General features: G+C 36.4%; 1 protein-coding gene across 1 annotated transcript; it reads left to right on the forward strand.

Annotated features, from left to right (window-relative positions):
- Positions 1 to 743: 743 nt before the first annotated feature.
- On the forward strand, positions 744 to 9,650 carry LOC134527725 (endo-polygalacturonase-like). The gene is made up of 2 exons (XM_063360642.1): positions 744 to 906; positions 8,070 to 9,650. Exon 2 carries the CDS (start codon positions 8,205 to 8,207, stop codon positions 9,441 to 9,443), a length of 1,239 nt encoding a protein of 412 aa, XP_063216712.1. The 5' UTR covers positions 744 to 906; positions 8,070 to 8,204; the 3' UTR covers positions 9,444 to 9,650.
- Positions 9,651 to 13,571: the final 3,921 nt, after the last annotated feature.

The raw sequence follows: 13,571 nt of genomic DNA on the forward strand, positions 1-13,571 counted from the left end.
AATATTGTCTTTGTTGAAAACTTTATTACGGGTACTTGCAAGAGGAAAGCACAAAGTTTGCTGTCTACACCAAGAAAAAATAGAAGTGATTCATATAGAGGTATTTATGACAATGTATTGAATTATTTGTAACATTATTTTATTCTCATAGCGTTTGTTCATTTACATAAAACGTGGTTCTAAAAATATTGTGATCCAAGTATTATTGAGAAAGTTATTTCATAACAGGGATGTTTTTTGGAATTACTCTGGAAAACAGGGCAAACACAGGGAATTTCAAACCTTAAGTTCTGTAGCCACCCTGGCTTAGAAACATTTTAAAGTAATTCGAAGTGTCAATTCTCATACAAAATTACCAAATTCGATTTTTCGATTTTTCGGCTGTTCCTTTGGGTTTTTCCTCGTATTTATTTTCCCCTAAACCATCCCTGTAATGAAGCGGAAAAAAAATCATTCAAATCGGCTTAGTCGTTTTCTAGTTTTAGCGAGACTAACGCATGACTATTGATTTTTATATATATAGATTTAGGATTTCAGGGGGTGGGGATATCATCCCACCCTTCCCCACTGAGTACGCTCTGATACAGCCTACAATTCGTAAATTATTGCTTAACGTAATGGCGACGCTGTAATCTCTGTTCAATTAACTTATCGCTTGTGATAACCATGTAGCTTGACCCCCAAGTCCTTCGTTTGTCACGTTTGCATTGTTTATTTAACGAACAATTGTTCTTCAGGCGGTTATCTTGTTGTCGGTTAACTTTTTTTAAGGTAATTTGAGAAATTTTATCAGACATGTGAAGGTGACGTGGAACTACGCTGTTGGAAAAATAAAATAGCTAAGGCACACACAGTTGTTGCATCTACCTTGCGCTGTCAACGTCTGAGACATTTGTGAGCACTGTGGTAAGTGAAGAAGAAAATGTATGTTTATGTCCATAGTGAACACAAGTTTGCTTAAAACTCTACAAAACATATTTCAATCCTTGTATTCAACTGTGAGTTTATCAGAGCTTCTAGGTATAGAAATCATTTAGGTTGTTTACAGATTACATACTATTTTAGACTATTATTTGGTCTCTGTGTAGATCTTTAAACACAAGTATTTGAGATTCTCTTTTTGGCAATTAGTAATAACTTAAGTTTTTTTTTCTTTTTTTTTTCGTACATGAAGTGTACATTTATTGGATGTATTTGAAAATTGTCTGGATTTTTTTTTTTTTTGCCAGTCATTGAGGTTTTCATGATGGTGTCCACACAAACCAAGGTTAAAAAAATTCACTGTTCGAATGATTTCAAGGACAAGGTTGGGCCCTAAGTTACCACTAAAATAATGTTTCAATAAACATATTTACATTCGATTTTAGGCCAATGTTTTGAAACTTAATTCAGCTGTGTTTCCAAATACCATTCTAAATACCTCAAAAGAGCAATTATAATTAATTCCATACTGGTAAAATAAATTTGACAAACCATGTTGCAAAACTTTAAAGATCATTCACTTACTGTTTTCTATTCAGTTGAAAAGAACATTCTGAAATTCATGTGTAAAAAACTAAGTAACTTAATTTATCGAAATAAATTACTAGTTGCAAAACATCATCATTAATGTAAACTTAACCAGACTTACTAACGAGAAGATAATTCTAAATAAATAACCTAAAAACATGGCCATTCTGCTGGTCAAAATAAATCCTGGTTTTCACTAGGTTATTATTTTACCTTTAAAAAGATCATTTAGTGAAATTTGTGTAACTTATAGTCTGTAAAATATTTCATGAAATTAAGTTCTCCTACTCCTTATATGTTTAAAGTTTAGTTATGATAAAGTAAAACTCCTGAAAATTATTTGTTAGCATTTCATATTGCCTCAAACATGTAATTAACAAAACGAATAATTATTTAGACAAAATCTGAACATAGTTATAGGTTTAAAACAAAGAATAACATTACAGTTATGCTATATACTAACTCGAACTCATGAGTGATTTTCCTCACTGAAGACCGATCAGTGCTATAGAGCTCAGTGGCCTTAACTTATAACCATGCGGTTACTAATTATAATATCGTCAAAAAATTTTGATTTTTTAATTGGTGTAGAAGCAGTCAAGTAGTCTTCTGACAAATGGCGGGTATAATTGGTACTCTAAAATAAATACAATAATTTTCTAATTTGATTAATATTTGCTAGTTTTAATCTGCTTAAAGTGTTATTGCGCTACAGGTCTTCTAGTGACATGACATGACAATGTGTATGAGTAGTATATATTGGTTGCTACAGGAGTAGGAATGAGGTGCTGCTGCCGGTTGGATTGTGAAGTCACTACGGCAATCTTGGATGACCTTGAACTTGACCTTCAAAATTACACAAAATTTGTTCCAAATTCACCAAAATCTGCCAATAGTTCCCATTTGGGAGGAGGGGACAATTCCCCCAAAAATCTCAAAAATAAAAAATAAATAAAAAATTTCCTATTTCGAGGGAAGATTTCCCGTTTTAGTTCTCAAAATGCCAGTGGCATGAAAAGTCCTAAAATCAGCTTAAGAGTCCTTAATCAAGCCACCCTAAGCCATTTTGGTCTTGACCTTGACAATTAGGATGTTATGGCAGCCATTTAGAATTGTGTCGTCACGCTTGTCATTTTTGCTATGGTAGCCATATTGAATATAAGTTATTATCTCATATTAATTGGAATTAATTTTTATTTATCCGTTACCTTGAAATTCTGTAATTATTTTCCAAAAATTAATTTTTTTATAAATAAAAAATAATAAAATTTAATAAAATTTTAATTAATAAACTCAAAATTAAAACTACGAAAGATCCCTTCTCCACGAATATCACTGACAGACTGAACCTCCCACTACTAATGCCAATGCATATGTTACAGCAGCTAGAATGACATGTCCTCCATCTTGTTTTCTTCTGCTGGAGGCCACTACTGCCATATTAGTTATTATTTATTGCCAGGGCGCACACCATCTTGTCGGATATCTTGAAAAAGTAATCATTAACTATAAATGTGAGAAAAATTCCAAAATTCATTTCAAAATCTTCAATTAATATACTGATTTATTAGATCTAGTAAGGTTCTTGGTTCGTTTTTTTTTATCCATGCCAAAATCTTCAATTTTATGTAAAATAACTAATTTCAATAAATATGGTGGAAAGTCATAAAAGAAGATTAGGCTCCTAGTCTACAAGCCTCGAGTAAGCTGTCGATGACATATTGGCCAGTATCTTGAAAATTAGTAATCATCAACTCAGATATACAGGAAAAAAAATTCTAAAAATCGTCTACTAATGTAAATTTGACTCGATATATTTCCCTCCGTGGTTTGATTATCAGCCAGTAATTAGAGTAATTAAAACTTTAAATTAATTTTAAATTATGTCTCGCATTACCTTTCCAGGAGTTTATTAATAATTCACTCTACAAAAAGACTCTATTCAAGATACCTGTCCAACGAAATAAATATGTTGTCGCTATTACTACCATAGTAATCTGATCTTTCGATACTTGGGTTACTTTCCAACATTATCTTGTTCAATTTAAGGCGTATAGACAAAGCGTCATCGAACCAAGATGTATATATCGAAGATACTCGAAAAATATTTTTAATATGTCATGTCCTAAGTCAGGCGTTTATACCAGACATCTCCGAACGACGAGACCAATCAAGTCCATAATACAGACTTAACGATCCACAATCAATGAAAAGTAACACATTTGGAAGCACAAACACAAGAAGGAAGAATAATCGTAAGCAAATCAACGAAAAGTAGTAAGAACAATCATCGAATAGGAAGCATAATCAACGAAAAGGAAGCACATTTGGAAGCACAATAAAAAAATGGAAGCTGTATTACGAGAACTTAGTCTTAGTTAGAAATCAGATTACAAGAAAAAAAACGATAAATTTTTAAAATCTAAATAATTGATTTATTTTTTTCAAAATATACACATACAAGTTAAACAAGTGATTATTGTATGTAGCCAGCTTCGCTAAGTTCTTTAAGTATGGAGGCTACTTCGTCGATCTGCGAGTATTTTTCTCCACGAACCGATGCCACCAAAAGTCTCAGATGATCAACCGTTATGTTAGGATCTTCCCATAAAGTATAACCAATCTCTTCTGCTATCTACACCTTCCTGGAATGTTTGTTACTAATATTAATAAGATCACTATCGTGCCAGTGCTCATCGTAAGCTTGATCAGAATAATTAATTTTATCACACCATTTTCATAATTTATGTCTCAAGGCTTCATCACAGCTTTCGACCTTGCCAGCTTAGATGCGTTATCAGAATATTTTGTCTTGTCACCAGCTTCAGAGTCACAGTCACGATCATCTTAGAAGACCGTATTTTCACCCATATTATTGTAACTATTTGAAATCGTTGACATCGAAGCTTCTTCATCGTCTTGAAGCTTCATTTTTAAGAGTCCATATTTTTTACGAAGTAAGTATATACCTGAATTCGACTTGAACGTATTTTAACTTTTAATGGTAATGTTACTTTCATTGTCTTCATTCATCCATAAATCGTCAACATCCTTCAATTTAAGATATTTTTCAAGATCAGGAGTTATTAACATAGTCTCGTTTAAGACAAGGAAAATTATTGAATTAATGTAAAACACTCATCTTTAGAATAGTAGCTCCATGAGAAGAATTAATGTGATAAAAATGCGCTACGCAAAATGATAAGTTGTGCTCGTTGTAGCAAGTATTTTACAGGAAGAAAGAGCTTAAAGAGACACTGAATCACTTGTAACGCCAAGCCTACTTACTAGAAAGCGGAAAACAAAGGAGCTACTATTCTAAAGATGAGTGTTTTACATTAATTCAATAATTTTCCTTGTCTTAAACGAGACTATGTTAATAACTCCTGATCTTGAAAAATATCTTAAATTGAAGGATGTTGACGATTTATGGATGAATGAAGACAATGAAAGTAACATTACCATTAAAAGTTAAAATATGTTCAAGTCGAATTCAGGTAGATACTTACTTCGTAAAAATTATGGACTCTTAAAAGTGAAGCTTCAAGACGATGAAGAAGCATCGATGTCAATGATTTCAAATAGTTACAATAATATGGGTGAAAATACGGTCTTCTAAGATGATCGTGACTGTGACTCTGAAGCTGGTGACAAGACAAAATATTCTGATAACGCATCTAAGCTGGCAAGGTCGAAAGCTGTGATGAAGCCTTGAGACAGAAATTATGAAAATGGTGTGATAAAATTAATTATTCTGATCAAGCTTACGATGAGCACTGGCACGATAGTGATCTTATTAATATTAGTAACAAACATTCCAGGAAGGTGTAGATAGCAGAAGAGATTGGTTATACTTTATGGGAAGATCCTAACATAACGGTTGATCATCTGAGACTTTTGGTGGCATCGGTTCGTGGAGAAAAATACTCGCAGATCGACGAAGTAGCCTCCATACTTAAAAAACTTAGGAAAGCTGGCTACATACAATAATCACTTGTTTAACTTGTATGTGCATATATTGAAAAAATAAATCAATTATTTAGATTTTAAAAATTTATCGTTTTTTTCTTGTAATCTGATTTCTAACTAAGACTAAGTTCTCGTAATACAGCTTCCATTTTTTTATTGTGCTTCCAAATGTGCTTCCTTTTCGTTGATTATGCTTCCTATTCGATGATTGTGCTTACTACTTTTCGTTGATTTGCTTACGATTATTCTTCCTTCTTGTGTTTGTGCTTCCAAATGTGTTACTTTTCATTGATTGTGGATCGTTAAGTCTGTATTCAGGACTTGATTGGTCTCGTGGTTCGGAGATGCCTGGTTTTAACGCCTGACGTTGGACATGGCCTGTTTAAAATGTTTTTCGAGTATCATCGAAATATACCTCTTGGTTCGATGACGCTTGGTCTATACGCCTAAAATTGAACAAGATCTGGTTGGAATATATTCTAATTATCGAAAGATCAGACCTCTATGGTAGGCATAGCGACAGCATATTTATTTCGTCGGACAGGTATCTTGAATATAGTTTTTTTCGTAGAGTGAATTATTAATAAACTCCTGGAAAGGTAATGCGAGACATAATTTAAAATTAATTTTAAGTATTAATTACTCTAATTACTGGCTGATAATAAAACAAAGGAGGGAAATGTATCGAGTCAAATTTTCATTAGTAGACGATTTTTAGAATTTATTTTCTGTATTTCTGGGTTAATTATTACGAATTTTCAAGATAGTGGCCAATATGTCATCGACAGCTTACTCGAGGTTTGTAGACTAGGTGCCAAATCTTATTTTATGAATTTCCACCATATTTATTGAATTAATTATTTTACATAATATTGAAGATTTTTGCATGCTAAAAAAACTAACTAAGAGCAGTAATAGATCTAAATCAGTATATTAATAATGGTAGATTTTGAAATGAATTTTGGAATTTTTCTCTAATTTTTAGTTAATAATTACGTTTTTCAAGATAGCTTACTAGATAGTGGGCGCCGTGGGAATAAATAATAACTGCACTCTAAAAAGTGAAAATTAAAATAATATGGCGGCAGTGGCCTCTAGCGGACGAAAACAAGATGGAGGACATGATGTCATACAAGCTGCCATAATATATACATTGGTATTAGTGGTGGGATGTCAGTCTGTCGGTGATCTCCGTGGAGAAAGCTTAGTCGCCATTTTTATTTTAATCTCACTAGTTTCAATCCGAGGACTCCAAATTGTATAATGTAAGTTCGTTTATTAATCAAAATATAATTGAAATTTGATTTGTTAATTTTTTGTTAGATTTAATTTTTCGAATTTTTAAAATAATAATAAAATATTATCAAGATGGCGGAAATTTAGTATTAAAACTTATTACATATTATTTTTTATTAATATATAATTTTACTTTTAAAATTAAATAATAATTACGGATTTTCAAGATGGTGGCCATAGCAAAAATTGCAATTGTGACGATAATATTTAAAAAATGTCGACTTTAACATCCTAATTGTCAAGTTCATGACCTAAGCGGCTTTGGGGCAGCTTGCTTTTAGGACTCTTGGGCCACTTTTAGGACATTTCAAGCCACTGGCATATTTGAGGACTAAAACGGGAAATCTTCCCTCAAATTCTGAATTTTTCACTCCAAATGAGAAAAAAAATTTATGTATTTTGACATTTTTTGACTATTTTGTTTCCCGGAAAACTGAAAATTTTTAGGAATTGTGTGTCAATTTAAGCAATTTTTAGACAATTTTGAAGTTCAAGGTTATTAAAAATGGCCTCCGTGACATCACAATTCAATGTGGCGGTTATTGGCACTAACACCTCACTTTTAGTTCTGTAGGAGCAGGAAACAATATGTACTACTTGTATGTAAATGCTAACACTAATATTTGCGATAGACTGTTATTTTGGCGCAATTTTTGAACAATAAAAAAATTATGAGAAAACTAACTAGGAATCGTTATGATATGTTTGAAGGTTTTCGATCGAGTTTCGTCTGTTTTTTACATGTCAATCACATGTCTCAGTATATTTACAAGAAAGTATTGTGGCTGCTACTGCTGTTTTTCCTTTGGTTGTAAAATAGAGGAAGGAAAAATCCTCGAATCCTGTTTTTAAAGAGAACAATATAGGTCACGGCTAGGGGGGGGGGGGATAATGAAAAGCAATGCTCAAATGGGGTATAAGTGATGCAGTTTGTAGACATATCATGTAGATTTCAAATAAGCTGTTTCCAGCTTGCTATTCATACCAATGATTTCTTTCGGCTTGAAAATGCACAAATTTCTTCCGTCTCCTAAGTCTCCCAGATTCAAAACAATGCATGGCTCATTCCCGTTTATTTGCTATATTCTCAATTGAGTAGTCACCCTGCAAACCAAACTAATTGTACAAACATCCAAATACAATTTTTTTTAATATGCTTCTTATAGCAAACATTAAAATCGTTAAAAATGTTTTTTTAACATAGAAACAGAATAAGTTCATAAAAAGATTCTGTATAAATGGTTACAAATATTTAGATGTAGCAGTTACTGATCATTATTTTTTTATTTTTTCAGGTTGCTGTTCGTAAACAGGAAACTGGTTTTGTTCTTTTTAACAAAATAATAAGGAACTGTAGTGATAAAGTCTCCAGTTTTCTTTAAACCCATTTTCTACATCCCTAGAATCTAAAATTGAATATCTTCTTTATTATGGAAATACGATCAATTACCCTCTTAGGTACATTCGCATTTTTAGCCTTGATTCATACTGGGAATGCGAGAGATCTACGCAATGTGACAGAACCCAAGGCTCCTCAGACCTGCAAGTCACTGAAAGCATCTGGTAGCGATGACTCTGAAGCCATAAAGAATGCTCTTGACTCTTGTGCCAAAGGAAAAGCTGTCGCATTGTCAGCAGGGGTCTTTTATTCTGGCCCACTGACTATACCTTCGGGTGTCAGTCTCCTGGTGGAGAAAGGAGCGACCCTGAAGGCCATTCCGAATCCGACATTGTACGATCTGGGTGCAAAAACATGTGGCACCTTGGACGAATATGGTGTTGGCTGCAAGGCTTTCATCACGATGCACGAAGCCAATGGCAGTGGCATCTATGGCAAGGGCACGATTGACGGCCAGGCCAACGTGACGATGACGGGTAAGAACATGACCTGGTGGGAGCTGTCGGATGCTGCGCTGGTGAAGGGCAACTACCAGAACAACCCTCGCCTGATACAGATCAACAATTCCTTGGAGATCACCCTACACCAGATCACACTGATAAATTCGCCCTTTTACACTGTCGCTACCAGCGAGACATATGGCTTCACAGTCTGGGGCGTCACCATCTACGCCCCAGAGAGCGCTCGCAACACTGACGGCATCGACCCGATAGGCTCCCAGAATGTCACCATCGCCCACTGCAACATCAGCAATGGGGATGACAACGTGGCCATCAAGGCGATGACCGCGCCATCGAGGCACATCTCAGTCCTGAACAACCACTTCCACAAGGGTCGGGGCATGTCCATCGGCAGCGAGGTGAACTACGGGGCGAGCGACGTGTTCGTGTCGGGGCTGACTGTGCACGACACCGTCAACGGCGTGCACATCAAGAGCAACACCTTCCGTGGTGGACACGTGGTTAACATATCATACGAGAACATCTGCATGCGAAACGTGCAGCATCCCATTTACCTGGAGATGACCTATATGAACCTGCATGGCAACCGTACACCAGAGTTCCGGAACATCAACTTCAACAACATCAAGGTGTTGACGAAGGGAACCTACATAGTTCATGGTATCAGCAAATCCAACCCTGTTCATGTTACCTTAAACAATGTGCACATCACTAAAGGTTCGCAGTTTTCAGAAAGTTTTGCAGACATTACCGGTAAATTTTTAGAGGATGTTAGTGGTGGTGATTGTGCATATTCTGGCAATGCATAGTCATATCATGTACGTAAGTATCAAGGTCATGGAGGCAAACATTAGTATTAAAAGTGGTAGCTTTTACTGGTGCATTATTCAATGTTACAGGTTCGTAAATTATATTTCTCCAGATGTTTATTGAATAAAACTACCAACCATTATTGTGACAAATTTTGTTTGTAAAAATAATTGAACTATTCATTATTAAAATGGTATGAACCAAAATGTTTGAGTCGGTGACACAAACTTATATTTCGGATTTCCATTCCCTTGCAACATATTTTGTTATAAAGATTTTTTAGAACAAATAATTTTGTTAAATTTTTTGAGTAACTAATCTGTAACCTTTTTTCTCCTTAAATGATTTTCATTTTAGATTAAAATATGATAAGTAATGTGTATTATATTTCTTCTGCATTGAACAAGTTTGTAATTATTATGCTTACCTTAATTTGCACACACACACACACACACACACACACACATATATATATATATATATATATATATATATATATATATATAGTGTGAAAGGGGAGGCGAGGGAGAGACCATACAGGAAAAGTGCAAAATTGATGCTATTGATTCCAACATGTATAGTTGTGTTAATTAAAACAATACTTTTTCTCCGATACTATTTATTCATTAAAATTCACAGCATATAATCAATTCTTAAATGAACTATCAACTAATACATCGACCAGTTTATTAGTACTATGTTTAAATGTTTTTTGTAATGGGGAATTTTGATTTAATTCCATTTTTATGACATACACCATTGCAATTTTGCACTGTTTGTCATTTAAAATTTAAAGAATGCAAAATAAAAATGAAACCATAAACCCACAGAAAACAAGACTAAATAAGTTAATGTCAATCTTTAAATATCAGAGAGCAAATGTTTCGCCATAGGAAGCCACTGTGTTCGTCTGAGTGGTCTTAGTTATGTCCACAACATGTTCATATAGATAGGTCTGGAGTAGTATACAAATGGGGCTCCAGTGCCATGCTTTTAGCTGTGGTGAGTGGTGACAATCGCCATATTGGATTGTGACGTCATTGTGGCCATCTTGGATGACCTTATCCTTGATCTGTGACCCTGACTTTGAAACCATTTTGGATCCGCCAACTTTAATCGAGCGACCCGCTAACTAATGCTGCACTTTTCTTTACGCCAGCCACCTTGATGTGTATGATATCATTGTTTTACGTTTCGTTATCGCCGCCATCTTGGATTATAGAACATTGCCATTTTTGTTATGGTCACCATATTGAATTATAACATGTGCACCATCTTGGATCTAATTTCACAGTCACTTTTTTTCGATTCTGACATCTTGTTGGCCATCTTGTTTTCGTCTGCTAGAGGCAGCCATCTTAGATTATATGTCTGCTATCTTGTTTTTCTATGATCTGCTGGAGGCCGCCATCTTGGATACCAACATCTTTGTTTCTGCTGTTTGTTTATAGAGAGCGCCAGCATCGCTACATCTCATTACACAAGATCGATGTTCCATTTCCTATCAGAGCTGCTATGGTCCCTATCGACATATTAAATTTAATTTTTTATGCAAAATACATTTGAAATGCTGTGATTCGAACCAATGCAGCTCTGACCTCTAGGTTGGAAAATATATGCCTTTGAACACACGGCCATCGAGACAATTACCAGACTGAGAATTAAATAAGATATATAAAAATAACACACACATTCGAACTTGTAATTTTTTTTAATTTGAAGGAATATTAGCATCGTCTGTTCGAGACCAAACACGACCATATTGATTGTCAACACTTGCTACCCGGAGCGTTAGTTAACGCACATCACATGCACTGTCGCCATATTGTTTTGTCAAATACATGTCCTGTGTGTATTGCATGTTCGTTGATTGTGCTTCCTTTTTGTTGATTGTGCTTCCTCTTTGACGAATGTGCTGCCGATTGTGCTTCCTTTTCATTGATTGTGCTTGCTCTTTGTCGAATGTGCTGCCGATTGTGCTCCCTTTTCATATTATCTTTGAAAGATTTGTGCAATGGGAGTGCATGACTTGATGTAGGCTTTTGGACATACGCCATTGCTTAGCACATGTATGTCTGCAGACGAAAACTACAAAAAAACACAAATGACAAAAACACAAATTAAGCAAAAATTGCTGTTGTCAGGATTTAACGCCACACAATATTCCACAACAGGAATATGGTCAACAAACAAGGAAAAAACAAACAAAAATGGACTAACAGAACGAAAAAAAACCCACAAATGATGACAGCACAAAAATTCCGAACAAAAAAAAATTAAACACAACAGTTGAAACGAGACAAAAAACACAGCAAAACGAAAAGACGAAACAAACACAATAGTTTTCCAAAAAACAAAAAACAAAAAGAGAAACGAAAAAAGAAATTCACAAATGATGACTCCTGGACCAGGAGTCGCACCTGTGTTTCCGTACCATGTGCGTCTCTGCCTGAGGACGGGAGCAGATAGCAGTTCCCGAAACGTCGCTTGTTTCTGTTTTAGAAAACTGTTGTGTTTGTTTCGTCTTTTCGTTTGGTCGTGTTTTTGTCTCGTTTTGACTGTTGTGCTGAATTTTTCGGGTTAAATATTTTTTGTGCTGTCATCATTTGTGGGTTTTTTTTCGTTTCTCTTTTTGTTTTTTGTTTTTTGGAAAACTATTGTGTTTGTTTCGTCTTTTCGTTTTGCTGTGTTTTTGTCATTTGTGTTTTTTTTGTAGTTTTCTTCTGCAGACATACATGTGCTAAGCAATGGCGTATGTCCAAAAGCCTACATCAAGTCGTGCTTCCTTTTCGTTGATTGTGCTTCCAAATGTGTGTCCTTTTCAATAAATGTGTGATCCTGTGTGCCACAGTTGGTTTCTTGCATTTAAATCGCCAGTGATTATGTTTGAATATGGTTGATTTATTACATTATTGTGGTCATCGGTCACAAAGGTCGGTTGGTTGGTCCTTGGGTGGGAAGGAGTGGGGGTTTGCGGGGGTGAAGGATGGGTTGTGGGGTAGGTGTATTTGTTGGCCTGCGCAAAAGAGAGGTTTGGGCGAATTGGGTTTGATGGAGGAGGGGATGGTAGCATGGGTTAGCTCGCTGGCGAGTATTGGGGTGCACGAAGCTGGGCTTGCGTGGCGCGCGAAGATGCCTGTTCTTGTCTCATCTCGACGTTTTTAAGGTACTCAGGGCAGAGCTTAGAGTTGCACTCGTGCATTCCCTTATCCTTGCAGGTAGCACAATTTGGGTTCTTGGCCAGGTTGGGGCAGGCGGTTTGGGAGTGTGGCTCGGCACAGTGCTTGCATTTGGTGGCAAGTTTGCAGAAGTTTCTGTGTGTAGGTATTTTTAACTGTTAGTGCACTGTGCCACGTTATTTACGCGCTCTTTATACTGTGCTACCTCGACTTTGGTCATGTTAATGACCTTGAGTGCAGTCAGTGGGGGATGGGTGTCATTCTTTGTGACTGAAACACAGAATCGGGGCAGTGGTTCCTCCCAGATGTGTGTGGGGTCGGCAGGGTTCGTGCATTTGGAGTGGAACTGGTACACGTTGATGACAGTGTACCAGCGTTCCTCGAGGTCCTCTTTATTCATTTCTGTAGGTGTGGAGCGAGGCATTTTGATTACTACTTTTTGTGGCAGCTCTGAGGGGGTGCTGTATGTGTAATCAGGAATCGTTACAGAGTCAAGGTATGATTTCAGTGTAAAGTACGCCTGCTCGTGCTCGCACGCTATCTGCAGGCCCACGCGCACCAGTGAAATTTGTGCTCCCCGAGGGGCCAGAGTCTCCATACGCGCAACAAGCTGGTTGTAGAGGCTCTGGTCTGAAACTACTAGTCTCAGAGCGTGTTTGCGGGGCTTGTTTGGTCGCGGGGTATTGGGGAGGGGGGGTGCGTGGCTGTTGTCTGATTAGTCGGGGCGGGTAGAGAGATGGTACCGCTGGCCGTGCTGTTGTAGGTGCGCTCACGGTATCCGCGAGCGGCGAATAACGGCTCGAAACCGTTATTGTCTGCGGCATGGCGGCGGTCGGGGTTTTCTGCTGTCTAGCGCGCTGTTTTGTCCTTTCCTGATTTTCCTCTTGCTGTTCCATTGTGTTCTTTTGTCGCTCCTATTCCTGCAGCCAGGCCCTAAATTCGGTGATC

This window comes from Bacillus rossius, chromosome 1 (genome assembly GCF_032445375.1).
Source record: "Bacillus rossius redtenbacheri isolate Brsri chromosome 1, Brsri_v3, whole genome shotgun sequence".
Classification (NCBI taxonomy): domain Eukaryota; kingdom Metazoa; phylum Arthropoda; class Insecta; order Phasmatodea; family Bacillidae; genus Bacillus; species Bacillus rossius.